The 20168-nt window shown below is 54.0% G+C and overlaps 6 protein-coding genes across 6 annotated transcripts; 4 read left to right on the plus strand and 2 right to left on the minus strand.

The window, feature by feature from the left end:
* Nucleotides 1-9: 9 nt before the first annotated feature.
* SAICODRAFT_178670 (uncharacterized protein) lies at nt 10-3576 on the minus strand. The gene has a single exon (XM_019165870.1). The coding sequence runs from the start codon at nt 3430-3432 to the stop codon at nt 136-138; it is 3297 nt and encodes a 1098-aa protein (XP_019021303.1). The 5' UTR covers nt 3433-3576; the 3' UTR covers nt 10-135.
* A 473-nt stretch (nt 3577-4049) lies between these two features.
* SAICODRAFT_179043 (uncharacterized protein) lies at nt 4050-4910 on the plus strand. The gene has a single exon (XM_019165876.1). It carries the CDS (start codon nt 4185-4187, stop codon nt 4458-4460), a length of 276 nt encoding a protein of 91 aa, XP_019021304.1. The 5' UTR covers nt 4050-4184; the 3' UTR covers nt 4461-4910.
* A 1106-nt stretch (nt 4911-6016) lies between these two features.
* On the minus strand, nt 6017-9799 carry SAICODRAFT_27881 (uncharacterized protein; the record flags this gene model as incomplete). The annotated part of the gene is made up of 1 exon (XM_019167064.1): nt 6017-9799. The coding sequence occupies one exon, from the start codon at nt 9797-9799 to the stop codon at nt 6017-6019; it is 3783 nt and encodes a 1260-aa protein (XP_019021305.1).
* Nucleotides 9800-11952: 2153 nt separating this feature from the next.
* On the plus strand, nt 11953-12989 carry SAICODRAFT_97733 (uncharacterized protein). Its single transcript, XM_019172126.1, has 3 exons — nt 11953-12060; nt 12204-12331; nt 12386-12989. Exons 1-3 carry the CDS (start codon nt 12030-12032, stop codon nt 12929-12931), a joined length of 705 nt encoding a protein of 234 aa, XP_019021306.1. The 5' UTR covers nt 11953-12029; the 3' UTR covers nt 12932-12989.
* A 171-nt stretch (nt 12990-13160) lies between these two features.
* SAICODRAFT_27883 (uncharacterized protein) lies at nt 13161-16831 on the plus strand (the record flags this gene model as incomplete). The annotated part of the gene is made up of 4 exons (XM_019167065.1): nt 13161-13203; nt 13257-15335; nt 15390-15527; nt 15582-16831. The coding sequence occupies 4 exons, from the start codon at nt 13161-13163 to the stop codon at nt 16829-16831; spliced, it is 3510 nt and encodes a 1169-aa protein (XP_019021307.1).
* Nucleotides 16832-17021: 190 nt separating this feature from the next.
* On the plus strand, nt 17022-19366 carry SAICODRAFT_73710 (galactose oxidase; the record flags this gene model as incomplete). The annotated part of the gene is made up of 2 exons (XM_019170883.1): nt 17022-17243; nt 17455-19366. Exons 1-2 carry the CDS (start codon nt 17176-17178, stop codon nt 19364-19366), a joined length of 1980 nt encoding a protein of 659 aa, XP_019021308.1. The 5' UTR covers nt 17022-17175.
* Nucleotides 19367-20168: the final 802 nt, after the last annotated feature.

Below are 20168 nucleotides of genomic sequence, written 5' to 3' on the forward strand. Positions count from 1 at the left end.
CCGAACGTTAACCGTAAAGCAGAAAAGGTATCAAGAACAACGCCTACCACATGTCATATGGATCATGCGGTAACGGCTAGAAGAAAGTGTGGTAAAACGAAACCCATCCTATCGTATCAGCATCAATCACTCATCTTAGACGCGTAGTCCCAAAGCACCAGTAAGACCGCCGACAACACCACCGACAACAGCAGTAGCAGTGGCAGCAGTGTCAGAGACCACAGCGGCAGCGGTGGAAACAGTGTCAGCGACTACAGAGGTAGCGGTAGCAGCAGTGTCAGCGACAACGGAAGTAACAGCATCGACGGTGGTGTCAACGGTAATGGGCAATCCCAAAGCCGAAACGATGGCGTTAAGCTCAACCAAGCCGTTCGTGTTGCCACCGATAGTCAAGTCGTCGACGAGAGCGGTGATCAAGCCGTTAACAACATTAGCCTCAACGTTCGCGGTAGCGATCTGGCCGGTGGAGAGGTCGAGCAATCCGAGACAGACGTCAGCGCTAGTGGGAACGTTCAAGGCCTGCTCGAGCTGAGTCAAGGTGTTCTCCAAGGCAGTGATGTTAGCAGCGACAAGGGGAGCCTCGCCGAGCAGGTTCTGCAAAGCGGTAGAGTCACCGATGGAAACAGCGGCATCAATCTGAGCAATGGCGTTCTGGGAAGCGTTCAAAGCAGAGATGGCAGCGTTCACCTGAACGATAGAGCCGGAGGTGTCACAAGTAGTCTCAGTGGCGGCGGCAGAGTCGGTGGGAGTAGCGAGGATGTCACCAACAGCGGTCTCGACACCAGCAACAACACCAGTAGCAACAGAGGCGACGTCAGTGACAACAGTAGCAAGGTCGGAGGTAACGACAGCGAGAACATCAGTCACGACGGAAACGACATCGGTAACAACGGCAGTGGGGTCAGCGACGACACTGGAGAGAACAGAGTCGACGTCGCTGACAACAGACGCAACGAGCTCAGTAGCGGTGGGGATAGCTCCAGCGACAACGCTGCTCACAACATCACCGACAGCGGTAGTGACCTCGGGCAAAACGTCGGTCGCAACATCACCGAGGACGGACGTAGGGACGGCCAAGACGTCGGAAGCAACATCGGAAACAGCGCTGGCAACATCACCAACAGCGGAAGTAGCGTCAGGGACAACAGAGGAGAGGATGGAGTCAACGGCGGAGGTAGCGACGCCAACGGGCAGAATCGCAGCAGCGTCACTAGCAATGGCACCGACAGCGGAGGTAACTTCGGGCAAGACGGAAGTGACGACCTGGTCAACGATGCTGGCAACAGCGGAAGTAGCTCCGGGAACAACGTCGGAGGTGACATCGCCAAGGACATTAGCGAGGAGAGACTGGACATCGAGGATCAAAGCAGCCAGAAGGTCGTTGGCGTTGCTAACCAAGCTGTTAACAATGTCGACAGCGTCAGTCACGATAGCATCAGCGGTCTCACAGACAGCGGTAGCGCCGGGGGCACCGAGAGCAACGGTGGCGGAAGCAATGTTGTTGGCCTCAACACCCAGGGCAGACTCGATGCTCTGGAGGATAGGGATAGCGGTGGGCAGAGTAGTGATGGAAGCAGAGATCAAAGTAGCCTGAGCCAAAGCGACCTCAGCGCTGATGGAAGAAGTAGCAACAGCGATATTGGCCAACAAGAGGTCAGCGTTGGGGACGGCAGTAGCGAGCTGAGAGCAAGCACCAGCAACGACGTCAGTGGGGACGATGTCCGCGGGGATGGAGACGGTGGGAAGAGGAGTAGCCAAGATCTCGCTCAAGAGAGACTCAACATCGCTCACGACGGCGGTAGGGACAGCCAAGACGGAGGAGATGATAGAGCCGACGGCCTCAGTGGCAGAGGGAACAAGATCGGAGAGGGCGACAGACGCGGAGAGGATAGGGTCAAGGAGACCGGGAACTGCCGCAGCGAGAGAGACAGCGGTGCACTGGGTACCAAGAGCAACGCCAACATTGAGAACGTTCAAGACCTGGCCGTTAATGTTAACGGGGCAAGCAAGCGTAGGCTGAATAACGCCGTCAACGCTCAACTCCAATCCGTTAGGTCCAGAGATAACAGTGGGGATAACGCTCAGGAGAGGAATGTCACCGTTGGGGTCAATGAACTGCAAAGTGTTGTTGACAATAGCAGCAACCAAGCCGGACTCCAAGACGAGGTTACCGTTGGGGTCAATGGAGAGCAAGACACCACTGTTGTTGCCGGTCAAAGGCGCAAGGACGGGAAGGTCAGCGACGACGCTGAGAACGACGGGGAGTCCATCAATGGTGGCGTTGACCAAGAAAGATCTGGCAGTAGGCGTGGGGCCAGCGGGGACAGAGCTGTCCGAGGCACCCGAGGGAATACCAGAGGGAGCGACAGTGCCAGTGGGAGCAGTTCCGTCGGTAGGAGCAGCAGTGGAGGAAGCATCCGATCCAATACCACCCTGGAAGCCGCCGGGGTTACCAGAGGGTCCAGCAGCACCAGAAGAAGAAGGAGCAGCGGAAGCAGATCCAGTGTTCGCGGGGTCAGCAGCACCACCGTTACCAGTGGAAGAAGCAGCAGACGTAGCGGGAGCGCTGAAGTTACCAAAAGGAGCGGAAGAGAAGGCGGAAGGAGCCGCAGTAGAAGCCTGAAGACCTCCGGGGGCGCCGGTAGGAGCGACAGCGCCGGCTCCACCAGTGGAGGAGGTAGCATCAGGGGCAACAGCAGCACCGCCAGATGAGGTGGGGACCTCAGAAGAGGTAACAGTGGTAGTGACGGTCGTGTACTGGATGTACGTCGGGGCCACGGTCACATCAATGGTGATGTCGTTGTTGATGATGATCGTAGTAGGAGCGGGGACGTAGGAAGTCACGACAGAGGTGTCCGCAACAGGAGCGACCTGGAAGGCCTGAGTAGTCGGGGAAGGACCAGAGCCGACCTCGACGGTGATGGTGATGGGGTCAGACAAGGAGCCGCCGGGAAAGTACTGCCAAGGAGCGGTAGTGGTGGTCTCGATGGGGGAAGCATAGACGATCGCGGCGGGGACGTCAGAGATGGAGGTGGGCTGGGCGCCGAGGTCGTAGACGCCGGGGGAGGTGATCGAGGTGGTCTCCACGACCCAGTTGGTGGCGGTCACAGTGATTGTCTGAGCGGGGTCGGTAATGGTGATGGGGGACTGACCGCTGGGGTTGATAGTAGCCACAGGAGCGACCGCAGCACCACCGTCAGTGTAGACAGTGGTGGTGGAGGTGACAGTCGAGGGCGGGGGGCAGGTGGACGCGGTGACGGTCTCCGTCACGGTGGTGGTGGAGATAGAGGCGGGAAGGACGGAGGCAGTGCCATTGGTAGCAGTGCCATTGTTGGTGGCGAAGAACTGACGTTTCGCAAAGTTCAATGGAGAAGCATGGGCAAGGCCAGCCGAGAGCGAGAGCGCTCCGAGCAGGGATGAGCGGATGTGCATTGTCGAGAACCTACTATGCGATTGCCGACTGTCGAAAGCGAAAGGTGAAGCCGGAGAAGGTGGTCGAGGGTTGTAGCAGGTGCTGGATGAAGAACAATCGACGAGGGAGGGGGCACCTCCTTTTTATGCCCGGAGGACCCGACGAACGAGATGGTGAAGGGGGGATGAGGAGATCCGGGTTGACATTGCAATCGCGCCCTTCGGGAACCATCGTCCAAACAGATCTACACGAGAGATCCTAGTGCCAGAAGGCCTCAACAAACAAACCGCCACGCTCTCCATTAGCCATGAGCGATTCTCTCCAAGGGCGGGATCATCCGCCTCACCAGTCCATACCGCAACGAGGAACGGATCAGCTCCTTCGGCCGGAGCTGTTCCGTCTTCTCGAGGGGGGTCGAGCAACGTGGGACTTGTGCACGGACATTTGCGCAATGCACGGACCACTCTTCGTCAAACAGGCGCATGCTGACGTAAAGTGGTAACGGGTCAGCGCACGCTGGTGAGCCATTGGGTTTCGTGTTTGCGTGTTTGAGGAGGTTACTCGCGAGTTTGACCTGGGAGAGCAAGCGTGTGTCATCGAGGCCTAGGCTGCGGATTGCGCCAATGACCAGTGTGTGATGTGAGGAGATGCTCCGCAGTGTCGTAGTTCGTATGCCTCGGCGGAAGTGCTAACGAATTGCCCGGTGGAACTGTGTGCAGCTGTGCTTCTGCATGATTGGTTGCCTTCGCAGGTTTCTTACGCGCGTTAGAACATGAGGCAAGCCATTGGCCACTCGTCACCCCTCTTTCTCGTATTCATATGCATGTCGAGCATGTCGCAATGCTCAGAGAAGCCCATAAAGGCTCGTCGACATCGGATTCCTCGGACTGATCTGCTCTGCGCATCCTCCCAACGACAGACCCCTTCAGGAAGACAAACAACCCCTCCTCCTCTACCCTACGTTACAAGCGATAGGTTTCTGGTGGTTAGCCGTGTATATCTTCATGGCGTGAGTTCTGCAGTGCCGTTACCCGTCGAGCGCCGCTAGCGCCTCAATTTCGCGCTCGGACCACTTAGCCCCCAAGAGCAGCTTTCCGCGCTTCCGCTCGTGCACTAGTCGCAGGACTGAACAATCCACCTTGTAATTCTCCTAGGCGAAGGAGGGGGTGAAGCCTCCTAGGTCATTCATGCGAGTCGGCTGAACGGAGCTTGCAGGAGCAGATACATAGCCGATTCCATGCCGTCATCGACACTCTCTGATCCTCGTCAATCTCGTCAATTGAAGCCAAGCTGTGCGCTCGTATACGGTTCGAGTTTCCCTACTGCAACGGACATTGCCCGCTGTGGTCCTTCCCCAACACAATACCGCCCGCACGTTCTCGCACACGTTCCCTCACCCGCTCCAACGCGCGCCGCACTTGCACCCCGTAGCTGCCCGTACCCGCAGCGGCTCTAACGGCGGCCCTACGCGATATAGCCATGAAGATTCCAGCCCCCCTGGACTCTCGCTTATACCGTTAGCTGTAGTTACTAGAGAAGTAGCTTGCAATTGAGTCGGGGAGTTCCGACGGTAAGTGCCGGGAAGGGATCTACACCAAAATGAGAAGCGTTTGCAGTCACCACTTACTTACCCATGGCTACGCCTCCCTGATCTTCCACGCGTTTGCCATCGGGACACGCTCATCTCCTTACCCCTCCCTCTCCTCACGATCCAGCCTGAATCGTGAATTGACAGGTTCGTGACGGATAATAGCGTTTCCTTCATCCGGAAACTACGCAGCTCGAGACGAGGAAGTGAAATCCCTGGTGTCACTCTCGAGGAAGTTTGTGCGCAGCGCACCGGTCACCTCTACCGTACCCCAGACTCGGAGACTTTTAGAGTTAGAGTCTGGATCGAGCTCAAGTCTCGTACACTTACGTAACTTGTCTCCTTGAGACGCTTTTGGCCTACGTAAACTGCATCAGGGTGCTTCGCAACAATCGGTCGTCGCATGAGGGGGCCCAAACGCAAAAGTTCGAAAATCCATTTCCGCACGGACCAAGGCTGCATGCATCTCTCTGCCTCACACCAAACGGAATCTCAAATCCCAGATTGCCGATGCATGAGCCTCGCTCGTAACCGTCTTCGCGTAGAAGACGCCTCAAGCATCGAGAAACAGCGTACGCGCGTAAGCGCGTAGGCGCTGGATGCCAACATTTTCCTCGTACGGCGCTGATTACGTTATGAAACCTTTATTTGCAATTGGGGTTGGCCTCGGCGTGCATGTAGAGCCGAGAGAGGGTTGGAGACGATCGATTCGTCAATGGCGAATTGTGAAACAAGGACATCCGATGTTGCGAACTGCTCAGTACAGTTGCTAAGAATAGCTACAGTACGAGATAGCGTACGAGGGGCCACACACGTAGCCATCCGCAAAAAGAAACGAACGATGGGAGAGAATCACAATCAAAACGAGAGATTCTTGATATCCTAGAAACTAAAATGACTGTTGCACTCAACAAAGTCCAAACCTTGGTTAATCAATACGCCTTTGAACCTTGCCCAGAGTCAATTACCCAACTTCCATCCCAAAAAAAGAAAACGAAAACCAACCGACCAAACGATTACGCACCCATCACCACAGCTCCGACACGACCCCGAACACGTCTCACAACAGCGCCTGCCAGGTGAATCCCCTTCTCTGCCATCTCCGGACTCATCCTCGCCAAGAAGCGGAACAAGAACATCGCAAAGATGAGCATCAACACCGGCAACCAGAACAAGTACAACATTCTATCGCCTCCACCGCTCTTCCTCTGCGCACGGATCATCTCGGCTTGTTCCGGCGTAACCTCAACCTTCCTCGCTTCCCACCTCTTCCTGAGCCTCGTCCAGCGCGTGCCGGTAGATGACTGCGTAGCAACAGCAGCCTTCTCTTCGGCTCCACCAACGGATGACGGCCCAGCGGATTGCTCGCCCTCAGCACAGTGCTCAGAATACGGCGGCGGAGGTGCCTCGAATAGGTTCTTGATAGCAGGCGGAATAAACCACTGATCCCGACCCGCCTTTCCCTCCCTTCCACCCGCCCCATCCACGCTCGTAGAACTCGAAGTCCGCGACGCAGAAGGTCTAGGAATCTGAGCCAACAACGCATTGAGACCAGCCATAGAAGCCGGGAACTCATTCCACGCGTAATTGGCAGGTTGTCTGACAAAGTTTGGAATCCTCGCGGACTCAGGAAGCTGAGACCAGATCGCAGCGGAGGTAGAAGCGAGCATCTCTGCCAAGCTATGATGAAGGTTTTCCGAAGGGGGCGCAGTCGTAGAGGTCGTGGGGGGTTGTTCCGGGAGGGTGTGCGCATCCGAAACAATCCCTTCAACCTCGGTCTTTGGCGTGACCGGAGCGGATGACGAGATGCGGGTTTCGTAGTCAGCCAAGGTTGCCGGACCAGAACGTTTCCTGTGATGGTGTCTTAAAACTTGAACCTCGCTGTAGGACTTGGTTCTCGTAATACCGGCCGGGCGACCACGAGAGCTGACACGACTGGCACTCCTGCTACGCCTGCGGATAACCCAAACTTCTTCTTCCTCTTCTTCTTCAATGTCCTGCTCGTCCGAGTCATAGTCCGGCATGCCCTCCAACCACTCAAGACCACTAACGGAAACAGTGTCATCAGACTCCTCCTCGTCATCAACATGGGAGAAGACAGTGTAAGCACTCGACACGGACGAGCTCCTAGAGTGACTGGGCTGAGTAACAGGCACAGCCACAGGCGTACGTCCGGCAGTCAATGCCTCGACAACTGCTTCCCATCCACCAAGGCGAGCAAGCTTCAACGGAGTCAAACCACCACTCGTCACCGCGTTGACATCGGCACCGGCACCCAACAGCCGAGCAACAATACCACCATGACCAGTCGAGGCAGCAAAGTGAAGCGGGGTGTACCCATTCTTGTCACGTCCGTTCGTCTGCGCACCACGAGCCAACAAAGCAGCAACCAACCTCTGGTAACCACACATTGTCGCGAGGTGCAACATGTTGTGTCCAGCACGGTTACGGTGGTTCAGCCTAGCCGGGTGCGGGCTCGTGTCAAGATCAATCATGTCCAGACACCTCAACAAACACCCCTCGAGATCCTCACCATCCGTAACACCAAGTACACCATTCGCCAACATCGTCCTCAAGTTCTGCTGAATCTGTCCCTGAGAAGCACCCTGCATCTGTCCACCCTGCGCACCAACACCCACGATCCTCATCGCAATCTGACGCGCATCCTCCAATCGTCCAGTCATCTTCAACCCAACAACCTGCAACGCCAACTCCATCAACGCACGATCAGTCTCGTCAAAATAGGTAAAGACCCTCTGCGCCGTAGACGGCGTGTCCATCCCATTCGTCAACTGACCCATAATCTGCTTTCCGAAACCGACGACGACAGCACCCGGTGCACACGCAGGAGGCAACACGCAAACCAACGTAGTCGGAGACCAACACACTGTGCTCACGGCCGGCACTTCACCAAACATCACCGTCACACCAGGCACAAAGTTGTTACCCAAGACCGTGACTTCGATACCACCATGCGTAGGCCCCTCACACGGAATCAACCTCGATACCATGGGGAGTGGTACATGCTCCATACCATCCATCCCAAACTGTGCATTCGCAACATCAAACATGTTCATCTGATGAAGCTGCTCCTGCGGTGTCTGCATAACAGGCTGCATCTGCATCTGCGGGCTCGTGTGCGGAGGCAAAGATGCCGCAGGCGAGCTCATCCTGCTCGACGGCGCAGTGTTGGGGTAGTTTTCGAACAGCAGATTAGACAAGTCCAACGGAGGACGGTTCGCAGCAGACACGCTGTCGGGCGTGGGTGGACCAGTGTTCACCATGCTCGGCGCACCAGTGGACGTACCACTCATAGGGATATTCATAGCCTCGTGCTGCAACGGGCTCTTTTGCTCGTAGCCCGCCGGCAAGATCTGCGCCGATGTCGGAGTCGTAGGAATATTCAGCTTGGTCATCGCCAAGTTTGTGGGCAGCTTTGACGGACCAGCCATACTCTGCTGCGGTGATCTCTTCTTTCTCGTAGTTTTGATGGGTCCACCAGGTCCAGCCGTAGTCGATCCATTACTCAACGAGTTGCCCCTCTTCGTTCTCTTCGCCGCCGGGAGGGGAGGACTGGGTGCGGTGCTCGTCAAGGCGCTTGACATTATTTCCTCCATAAACGTGTTAGGATCCCTTGGACTTGTGCCTGCCGTGCTCGTTCCCTTGACCTTCGAAGTAGTTTTGTGGTCGTCGGTGATCATCACGATAGGACTGTTCGCTCTGGCGATGATAGTACCGGTAGGGTCGCGGATTAGGATCTTCATGATGAACCCAACCTTCTCCTTGTGGTGTCTGCAGTAACAGGTGATGCGGGTAGGAACAACGATCTGGCCGTGAGGGTCGAACTCGCAAAGCTCCGTGGTGTTGAACATGAGAATCTTTCGCTCCTCATCGGGCAAAATAGGTGGCTCGTCGCTTTGTACTGCGCCGTCTGCGTCGGTAGTAGGGTCAGGTCGAACCCTCTTGTATTCCTTCTTACGCTGCGCACGTTTTCTCTCTCTTTGTATACATCCCGCACAGATCGTAACTTCTCTTCCATCACTTGCACAAACAACCAATGCCTCCAAAACCGCGATATTCTCCGGTCGCCACCCCTTCGCTGGCTCCTTCATATTCCTGACCTTCAACTTCTCTTTTGCAATTGCGTATTCCGGAAGCTGAAGGTGAGTGTATCGAAGAGGCATCCCAGAAGAGGAACATAACTGCAACGTAATCTTGATTTGCGTCTCAACTCGCGACTTGGCGCCGTGGTCGGGGATACCGATGATGTTGAGAAGATAGTCGCGGTCGTCGGGCATGTTCGAGTTGACAATCCCAGGTTGAGCAAACATGATCGTGTCTAGCATGCCTGTTTCTGCTTGACCGAACATGTCGTTGTGTCCCATTTCCTTCTCCAAACATCCACTAGGTGCAGGGGCCGTGCCAAGCATGATATCCTCCATAGACACGGTCTGAACAGCCACCCCTTTCTGCATCTCCTCCTCCATTTTCAAACCAGCCGGAATCGAAGCCAAAAATGGTCCTGAAGCGCTCCATACCGCGTCGTTAGGTGCGCTAGGCATTTCGAGATTCTTCAATCCACCATTGAGTATCGGCCCGGGACTCGAGGCTGCTGACTCGAAATCGAAGTGCATTGAAAACTCTTCTGACGTAGTTACTGACCGTAATCCGTTCTCCAAGTGTTCGTCGATATTGTAAGAAGCTGGCGAGCCTGAGTCGGTGTCCGATGACTGTGACGACGGAATTGATGGCGGCACCTGTTGCATCAAGGCGGCAGGGTTGATGGTGTTTTCAGACATCGTAAAAACGATAGAAGTTGAAAAGAGCCGCCGTTTGTTCTACCACCGGGCTCTTATCGCACGCAGACCTGTCAACACACCCTTTTTTCGCGTAGCAATTTCGTTTGAAAGCGGAGGCAAACGGCCCGTTCCTCTACTGATGTAACTGAAGCTGAATGATACGAGCAAAAGCGAACTGATCGGGATGAATGCTCGTGGTAGCCCTCCTGAATGCTGGCGTCGAGGTTGTCTTTATTCCTTCCAGGGTTCTTTGAGCTGTGCAGTCTGGGAGTGAGACAAGGACACGTTCCCCGCCCTGGGTGTACGAGGGACGACGGCTACCAACATACATGAAGTATCAAACTCGGATGATTTCTGAGATCAAAAAGGTTAACTATCATTAAGATTGTAACGTTCGTAGAGTACCCGCTCATGCAAACCCTGGATGCAACTGCTCAAAGTTGTCTTTCACCGCCTGCAGCTGCCCTTCCTTCCCGAAACCTGCAAGCCATCAAACGTTATCTTCAATAAAACCTTGAAACTCTATTGCCAAGGTCCACATATCCCTCAAGCTTTCCCGTCGGGTGCGGTAACGAGTTCTCCCGTGTTTACTACATAAGCTGCTCCACCGGCGCCGCGGCCGAGCCCGAGCTGTTACTTTTTTTGAACACTCTGATAAAGTCCGTCCGTGTCTATTCATAGGCATACGATGCGATCCATTTTGGCCGGTAGACTCTCTCGAAGGGGTTTAACCGAGCCTATGTCAGTTCACGGCCTGAGCACCAATCAGCCAAGCTCTGCAATATGTGCTAGCTGTGTCATACCGTACACCTCCATTACGATCGCACAGTCCTCAAAGTGAGCGACTTATTTCAACCTCACTCTTGGATGACTTCACGGTGTGTTCCGTTCGAGACCATTAACCCCCACCCTCGTCCCATCACACCTCGTCTTCCATAATTGATGTACGCATGTCCATCGTGAACACTTACAATTACAAAGGTATCCGGTACCAGGCATCACACACCGGAGAAGTAATTTGGCAGATCTCGTATGCAACAAACGGACCGGTTGTTTAATCTCCCACATATCCGACGCAGATTGGCGCAGGCGAGGCGCCGGCGAGGCGCCGGTGCGTATGCCGAGAACTCCCAAACCTCTGAGCTCATCTCAAGAGGGTCGGGTATGGGATGTTGCAGAGGGTCTGGAGTATGCCGTTATCCTACGATTAGGGACGGACCCGTGGACGCCGAGGAGTTGGGGCCGGGAGATGAAGAGGTTGTTGCGATATGATCTTGGCGGTGCGGTACCGTACTTGCACTGCGGATGTTGAGTTGTGGTATTCGTGCTATGAGCCTTTTCTTTGTCATAATTACAAAGAATCCGGGGCAAGGATGATGCGGATGCGGATTCGGGGGATGTGGGAGGCTAGGGTACGAGTCGGGAGCATATCCGGAATGTTACACTGACTATGAGGAGTGAATGCGGAGGGGCATCATTGTTCCTTTCTATGCGCTAACTTCAATGGTTCGTGCCGTGATGGGAGACACGATTGTCTGTGCACAGGATGCTTCTGAGTTCTAGCTCACTTTCGAGACGTTGGTTTGACTGGGTCAGCAAGGCGTGGGAACAAAAGAGTCGACCCAGCGTCGCTCCCCAGCAAACGATTCGAGCATAGCTATGTCACATGAAGAGAAGTTATACAAACTGAATACAGACGAACATCATCCTTACATCGAAACTGCAATTTTCTCTCGGAGCGCTACAGCAGCTACCCCCGTTAAGCGAACCCAGGCAACCCTCCCGACCCCGAACACTCGGCAGATGCCCTCCCACAGCACGCCATACCAACAACAAACCCAAAGCTTCTGTACCAACCAAAGGAAATTCAGCAAAACCAAAACCAAACCCAGGAGCCGGAACCCTCCTCTGCATGGCGGTGCACTGCATAAGTATGCATCAAACCAGCAAAAACCGCTGCCAGTTCCCGTTTCCTCCCGATTCATCTCCAACCCACCAAGCTCCTCCTCCGTCCTCTGGCCTCTATTTCCTACCTGTAAAAGGATTTCGAAGGAGGGGTTGGTCGGGGATGAACGACCGTGGGGTTTGACGGCCGTTAGCTCCTGCGGGTGTGCACGTGTGCGATTACGACATCGCGGTGCAACGGCTCCCGCCGCGCCTTACAAATCGAAATCTCGAGAAGCAAAAAATTTCGAGATTCTACGAAAGACAACAACCCTATTATAACGAGATGAAGGTTCTTACGAAGGAACAGGAAGAGGGTACGTCCTACTCCACTACTCTGCCGTGTTTCGTCGCCGAGGATCACCCGAGGCATCGGTGGGTGCGGTGGCGAGGACGGCAGGGGTGGTAATGAATGAGGTGATCAGGATAGATGGCTGACGTGCTTTTTTTTCTTTTGTAGAACACTACCAAGCTGCCCTCAAGGCTGGTGCCAAGGGTGGGTTGGTCTGGACTGGTGTCGCGTTGGCTGGATGTGCTGTTGCGCAAAGATATGTTCCTTCGTTCAAGAACTGGACGTTGCCCCTGAAGGTATCCCCTACCACTCCTCCATCCGTCATCTCCTTCTTGCTAACATATCGGCAGGCATTCATCGTGACTTCCATCGGTACCGCCGGTGTCGTTATCGTTGGAGAGAAGGGCTCCCGCCAATACGAAATCTCTCAGTGGGGCGAACTCCCCCCCGAGGACAAGATCGACTACTCCAACCTCTCTTTCAGCCAAGCAACCCTCCGCTGGGCCATCGAGAACAAATACAAAATCGTGCTCGGAGCTTGGGTCCTCTCCATGGCCGGCTCCCTCGGTTTCGTCTGGCAAAACCGATACCTCTCCTCCTCGCAGAAACTCGTGCAAGCTCGTATGTATGCTCAGGGTCTCACTCTGGCTGTTTTGTTGGCGAGTGCGTCGATTGGGGTGAATGATTCGTATGAGGATAAGGGGCGGGACGTGACGATCCCTGACCCGGCGAATCCGGGGAAGACGATTACGATTCATGAGGGGAAGGAGAGTTATCCGGGGGAGAATGATTGGCAGGTTGCGGTTGCGCAGGAGGAGGCGAAGTTGAAGGCTCAGGGGAAGATGAATGAGAAGGGCCAATTGATTAACAAGGATGGATCTGTTAAGCAGTTGTAGACGCCTACTGTACGTGATCCGCGAGGTGGAGGCTCAAATGCCGGTGGTATGGGGCGTGTACGATAGGATTAGGGTGGTGTGATAGAGCATAGCTTAAGTACTTCTTTCATAAACACAAATTATTTCCTCTTCTCCATTTGTGTGTATGCGAAGTCATGCATCCCCTGCACCGCGGTAAACATATGACGGAAGGTGAACTCCAAGGATTTTGCAATTACAATTGGACGATATGTCTTCTCAACAAAGTCCACCGAATAAGGTGGTTGTTACTTGTACGTTGCTATCAATCCAGTCATGAGGATCACCTTGCTGACACAACCTACAGACTATGATCCGTCCAACTTATGGCCCTCGATCTCTCCACAACTACGGCGGCGCTTACCACTACGAAACCTCCATTGGAAAAGCGCAAATCGTCCCTTACGCTCCATACAGACACTCGATGTAGCACTACTCCCGTACACCTCCTCCTCAATCGACGAGCAACAACACCAAATCGCGGGAGTCGGGTTACTCGACAAACCCTACCTCAACATCTTCTTGGTGCAATGCGAGGATAACGACGTTTATCGAAGTACAGTTCGGACGAGCATCCGGAATTGGCTTAACGGGGTCCTGGCGAAGAAGAACCAGGAGTGGTTGATCGTCCATGTCGTACCCAACGCAATCGAAAGTCTAGCTACCACCAAATCACCACCCTCATCCGGAGCCCTTCTACGAATTAAGGGAAGCGTCTACGATAAGATCAGAGCCGACTTCAACTCCTCCAAAAAAGACCGCTGTATCCAACTTCGTCTCTCCCAATCCTCCGCTGACCTCGCCAGCTCCGGCACAGACGAAATCGAAATGTGGCAGGATCTCACGTCAAAGCTAAAGGAAGGGATACTTATCGCGTTTGATCAGCGCGTAACGCAGTATGAAGATGATGTTAGGAAGTTGGATGCGCAGCGTACTATGCCGGGGTGGAATTATAATACGTTTTTTGGGGTGAAGGAGGGGTTGGGACGGAGTTTTGAGGAGATGGGGCTGTCCGAGGATGGGTTGGTTGTGTATGATGAACTTGAAGCTTCTTTTTTCTTGAGTTTGAGCGATAAGGAGGGTGAGATGTGGGGGACGAGTGGGGGGTTGCCCGGGGTGGGGGATGATTCTGCCTCCGTCCTCGACACAGAGCGGAAGAAGTACAGGGATCTGATTTTGCAGAATACGATCACCACTTTTGATTTTAGATGTTACCTCTTTGCGCGACAGTTTGCGTTACTGGCAAAACTCGGAAACCCGATCGCACAACTCGTTCGCGCGAAGGACTTCATTGTCGGTGTGGGGAGGATGTTGTCTTGGGCGGGTATGTCAGATGCGTTTGTCGAGAGTTGGATATGGTGCGCCGCCTCCGAGATCCTCGAGGCCTGTGTCCCCATCTCCGGGGCCGGGATGGATGGTGGGAGAATCAGAGCACTCGCTGCGGCGAAAGGTGATTTAGTGGTGTTGAAGAGGACCCAAATCGACAAAATGGGACTGCGGGCGGGGCTTTTACCGGATGAGTGGCCTTGGGCGGGGATGGGTATGGTGGAGTTGGATGAGAAGGAGGGGGAGGAGGATAAATTTGGGGAGGTGAGTTGTGAAGAGTTACTTGAAGTCATCGAGGATCGGGATAAGTTCTTTGAGCTTTATCGCCGGACGAATCGGGAGGCGTTGGATGAGCTTCAGCGTGGGGGGAGGACGAATACCGCCGATAAAATACTGGCAGACACGGCCTGTACAGAGTTTTACCTCAAGAATTATGCGGAGGCAGCGAAGCTTTTGGAGAGGTTGCCGGGGGTGTATGAGAAGGAGGGATGGAGTAAGATCTCGGGGATGTTGTTGAGGAGGTATGCGACTTGCCTACAAAACATCGGGAAGGATGAGCAATACCTCTCGGTTTGTTTGAAGTTGTTGACGTATAAGTTGGAAAGGGAGGATGCGGTGCATTATCTGGAGGAGGTGAAGAGGTTGAGTAAGAGTGTGGAGGAGACTGTCGTTGCCCACCTCGAAGGGATTTTTGAGTTCACGATTCCGACACGGGCGAGGGGCAGGGAGGGGGAGGATGGGTTTGAGGTTGCGGTCCCGGTGAGGAACAGACTCGTGGATGGAGTTGAGATCGACAGTGTGGAGTTGGTGATGGTGGATGTCGAGACGAGGAAGACATCGATTACGTTTACATGCGGACGGCAGGATCTCGTGAATGGGAAGAATGAGATCGTGTTGTCGATGAATGTCAGTCAGGGGGGGGAGTACGAGGTTACGCGACTGGCGGTGGCGATCGGGAAGGTCGTTTTGTCAACGACGATGACGGAGGGGAATGGGAAGAAGCTGCGTTTGTATCCGTCGCCTCATACCCTGAGCGCCAGACTGGTGGCACCAAGACATGGTATGATCCTTCTCCTGTTCTGGATGAAATGCCGCTAACGGAAGGATCTTACAGTGCATCTCGACGCCCTGAATCGATGCGTAATCGAGCTACGGACTGGGAGGAATGATGTCCAGAGCGGGAAGATTAGTGTGCTGTGTCGGACGCCTGGGGTTAGGTTGTTGATGAAAGATGCAAGTGTTGTTCATGAAGGTCAGTCAGGAATTTTCTTTCTTTGAGACGTCTATGGACTGACAGATTTTACAGATTCTACGGCTGAGGTTGAGACTGATTTGTCTCAGCCAAACGTGATCTCGTTCGCCGCAGTCTCGGCGCAGCAAACTATCCGCTTCAGCTTCCCCTACGCCTACGATGTCGACCTCTCCTGCGTGACAGCGACAATCTCGGTTTCGTATACGACTCCCACGGGAACCTTCACTTCCACCTCCACCTCCACAATGGAAGCCCGTCTCCCTCTCGCCGTCAATGTGCATGACCTCTTCAAAGCACATACACTCTTTTCCAAATTTTCGATTTCGTGCGCGAATGGGCCGTTGAGGATTTTAGAGGCGGGGTTGGAGGAGAGTGAGGAATTTGCTGTGGGAAGTGCGCCGAGAAAGGGGACGGAGAGAGGCGATGTTGTGTTTGGGAGTCATAGTGCAAGTTATATGTTTCGGATTAGTAGGAGGGGGGATGCGAAGAAAGTGAGTGAGGCGCCGGCGCCCTTGAGCTTGAAGGTTAGGTTTAGGACGTTGGAGGATGAGCTTAGGTGGGCACGGAGACAATACCTGCGGAAGTTGTTGGGAGAAGCAGGGTTGGAGAAGGTTGCTCATCTGTTCGTGAATGCTCTGAATGAGGTTAGGGTTGATGACGGCAAGGCGACTGAGTGGGCTTTGATGGAGGAGGTGAAGGGTGAGGAGTGGCAATGGGCGGAATGGGATTTATTGATGAATGAAGTCGGGAAGGAGGAACGGGAGAGGCTCAAGGACGCATTGGAGACGTTCACGAAGGCCAGGATTGAGGTCACGGACGAGATGAAGGAGGGATTGCCAAATCTTGAGCGGACGATTGAGATTCCGGTGGATGTGCCGGAGCCTAGGGTCGTCTTTACGGCGTTGTTGGAGTTGAGGAATGAAGTGGATTTGGAGATTGGCGCGCCTGTTTCTGCCGAGTTGACGATTACCCGCGATTCATCATGGGGTTCAGACGAGGAGTTTGCCCGTGCGGCGATCGACTGTCTTTACGAAGTCCAGGTTGACTCTGAAGCCTGGCTACTTTCTGGGAAACGCAGAGCAGGGTTCCTGCTCGATGGAAAGAAGACTGAAACATTCTCACTGTTGTTGGTGCCGCTCAAGTCAGGGCATTTGATGTTGCCTACAGTGGATGTGATGGTGGTAAAACCTGAAGGAACGAGTTGTCAGGTTGATTTTACGCCGGCGGAGGTTAGAGTCCTGCCTACTGTACGGTCGACGAGCGTTGTTTTGGGAGGGGATGTTCAGATCCCCGTCGGAGCATAAATAGACGATGACGAGGCAAGAAAAGACGAAGCACAGCGCAGGATAGCAGATCGACAGAGCATATTTATTCCAAATATACCCTCAATCATGACCGGTGCATAAATGACGATTTCATTCGCAGTGATTAGAGTTCGTACTCCGATAAGTATCATTTGCGCTACTCTTCTACTACTGGGCCATGCTACAGCGATCAGCGCGTCCAGGAAACAACTCCTTCTACGACAACGACCAGACAGAGACATCCGATATACAGATCGACATTGACAGCTTATTTCGCCTTGTTGCATAGAAGGAAAACTCGAGGAAGGATCGACTGGTGATTGTTGAAGGAAGCGGACGAGGAGATGTCGAGCCGCAAAGATAAGGAAGGAAAGCACAGGGAGTCGCGGCACTCGCTGGCGGCGGGACTGAGGTATGTCATCTCTCTATATGGCGGTTTCAACGTCCCGCGATGGATCGTGTCGATATCGTGTCGATATCGTTCTGTACTGTTTTCGTAGCTGGACTCGACGCACGAGCCGCTTCTCATACAGAGCGCTTCGGACCTTGCGTACGCGACCTCGAGATTGCTCGAGAACCGCCGTTTGAAATGGACGGAAACGAAGAACTAACATGCCCTTCAGACGGCTCGGAATCCATACTAAATCGTCCGGCAAGTCACTCCGCGACTCCGTGATTGTCGCCGAAACGGCCTCCCTCGCAGACCGTTCTCTGGCAGCACCCTCAGACGACCGGGACCACAACGAAGATACACATTCACCTGCCCTCACTACACCCGGGATGACGATCGCGACGTCGGATAACGATAGTATACACTCCTCCAACTCGAGAAATTCGAGCCGGAAGAGTGTCATGTCGTCCATCCTCACACCAAGCAGAAAACGAATCTTCGGAAGCAAAGAACAACTACGAGACCTAAGTCGGGAGAGGACGGTGGATACGGCCATGTCTACATCTTCCTCTTCCCCAGAAGTCGGCAAAGACTGTTCCAGTTCTCGACAAGGCACGTCGTCCCTGGCACGACCAGACACGGAGGATGATATTGAGGTTAGTGGGTTGAGACCATCGAGACATACGTATATTCCATCACCGATGATACAAACGCCGCCCATGACGACGATACCGGGAACTGCGGCGCCGATGAGGAGGAATACTGAGACGCTGTTTACGAAGGTCCCGGTGTCGCCGGGGGTGGCTCCAGCGTCGGTGGATAGACAGCAGCTTGACAGAAAGGGGTCGATGATGGGTACTGCGCCGTTCAGACACGCGGAGACGGCGCCTACACCGAGCACGAGACCAGGACTCTCCACAAACCGGAGTTCAGTCGGTGACCGTGACCGTGAACGGGATCGCAATACCAACGCCAACACCAAACAACCAGACGAACTAAAACCATCAAGACAAGGCTCAGGCGCAACGAGTATCGCCGAAGACGCATTCCGCCGCGACTCAGACATCCTAGGGAACTACGTCCCCGGCAAGGAAGAAATCCTCCCTGCTCCATCGTGCGGCATGTACTGGTCCCGCCCTGGTCTTCTCAACCCTAACCCCAGTACCGGCCCCGTCCTCGGTCAACGCAATATCAATACTCGAAAACCTATCCGCGCACACACCGTCAACGTCGTCGGATCCTCCCTCTGGGTCTTCGGTGGTTGCGACCAAAGCACGTGTTTTAACAAAGTGGAGGTATTTGATGGGGATACGATGTCTTGGGGCACTCCGACGCTTATTGGTGATCTCCCGCCGCCGTGTCGGGCGCACACGGCTACGTTGGTGAACAAGACGCAGATCGTGGTATTTGGCGGCGGTGACGGACCGAGATATAACAATGATGTTTACACACTCGATACCACCACCCATCGATGGTCCAAACCGGAAATTGCGGAAGGTCCGGTACCGAGTCCCCGACGTGCACACACGGCGTGTTATCGAGCCAGTAAGAACGAGATCATCGTTTTCGGAGGCGGGGACGGGATTAAGGCTCTCAATGACCTATGGAGTCTGGAGTGTGGGGATATTTATGCTCCGATGCGGTGGACGTTGTTACACCCTGGTGGGAAAAGACCTATTAGTCGGGGTTACCATACTGCGAACTTGGTGGGGGAGAAGATGGTGGTGTTGGGTGGTAGTGACGGGCATGAGTGTTTTTCGGATTGTCATGTCCTTGATCTCGGGAGTATGATATGGCACCGAGTCCACATATCCCCATCACCCTCGCCCGAACTCGCATTCCCCCGACTCTCACACACCAGCACACAAGTCGGTAGCTACCTCTTCATCATCGGCGGCCACGACGGCTCGAAATACTCCTCCGACGTACTCCTCTTCAACCTCGTCACTCTCTCATGGGAAAAACGGCGTCTACACGGACACCTCCCCGCGGGCCGTGGGTATCATACGTGTGCGTTGTATGATAGTAGGTTGTTTGTCATTGGGGGGTTCGATGGGCATGATGTTTTTGATGAGGTTTTTGTGTTGGAGTTGGCGGGGTTTGCGTATTTGCCGCAGATTAATCGGTTTAGTGTTGAGTTGTGATGTGTGTCATTCATTGACAGCCGTTGTCACGCCGAGCAAGGGAGAAAGAGTGATCAGTGAGAAGTGATTGAGTCATGGACTGCAATTGAGAAATGGGTGCGAGGACACGGGCGAAGCGGTTTGGAGCATTACATGGCAATTTGGACTGGGATGCGTTACTGTTTAGAATTGCGATTTTGGATACCACAGCTGCGGGCGTAGATCGACTTTGTGATGTGAGAAGGCGTTTCGCTATAGCAATTGCAAGAAATTTACTTAAGCTTGACCAGAGGATTTCGACCATCAATTCATACAGTTAGTTACATTATTCTAGAACAAGGGCCAAAGTACGACTGCTGGACCTCGGCCGGTTAAAGGAAGGACAACATCGTACGCAACACCGGCCCGTCCGGACCGGAAGACTTGCGAGTGGGTCGTCATAGAAATAACTCGATCCTGCTTACCTAACTCTGACCTCTGAACAATGTAAGCAAAGTGCGGTCACAGTCGGCGACGAACTCACCAAGCTCCTCGAAGCCATCGGCTGATGTTACCTTTGTGGCGCGGCTGAATTCTCGGCTTCCATGTCGGTAAAAGGACGGCCTGAGGGAACCTGACGGGAAAAGGAGGGGGACGGAAGATATTGCGTCCGGTTATTCGATACTGTCGTTAACGTTCCTTCCCAGCTGGGGACTTGCCCCTTCTTCGTCCAATCCTCGATCTCTGGGATCTCCAACAACGAAAAGAGAACCGAAATAACACCGATCTTTCCCCCCGGGACGCCCTCCGATGTAACATGTTTTATGAACAGAGCGGGGAAAAC

This window comes from Saitoella complicata (assembly GCF_001661265.1).
Source record: "Saitoella complicata NRRL Y-17804 unplaced genomic scaffold SAICOscaffold_28, whole genome shotgun sequence".
NCBI classification, from domain to species: Eukaryota; Fungi; Ascomycota; class Saitoellomycetes; order Saitoellales; family Saitoellaceae; genus Saitoella; species Saitoella complicata.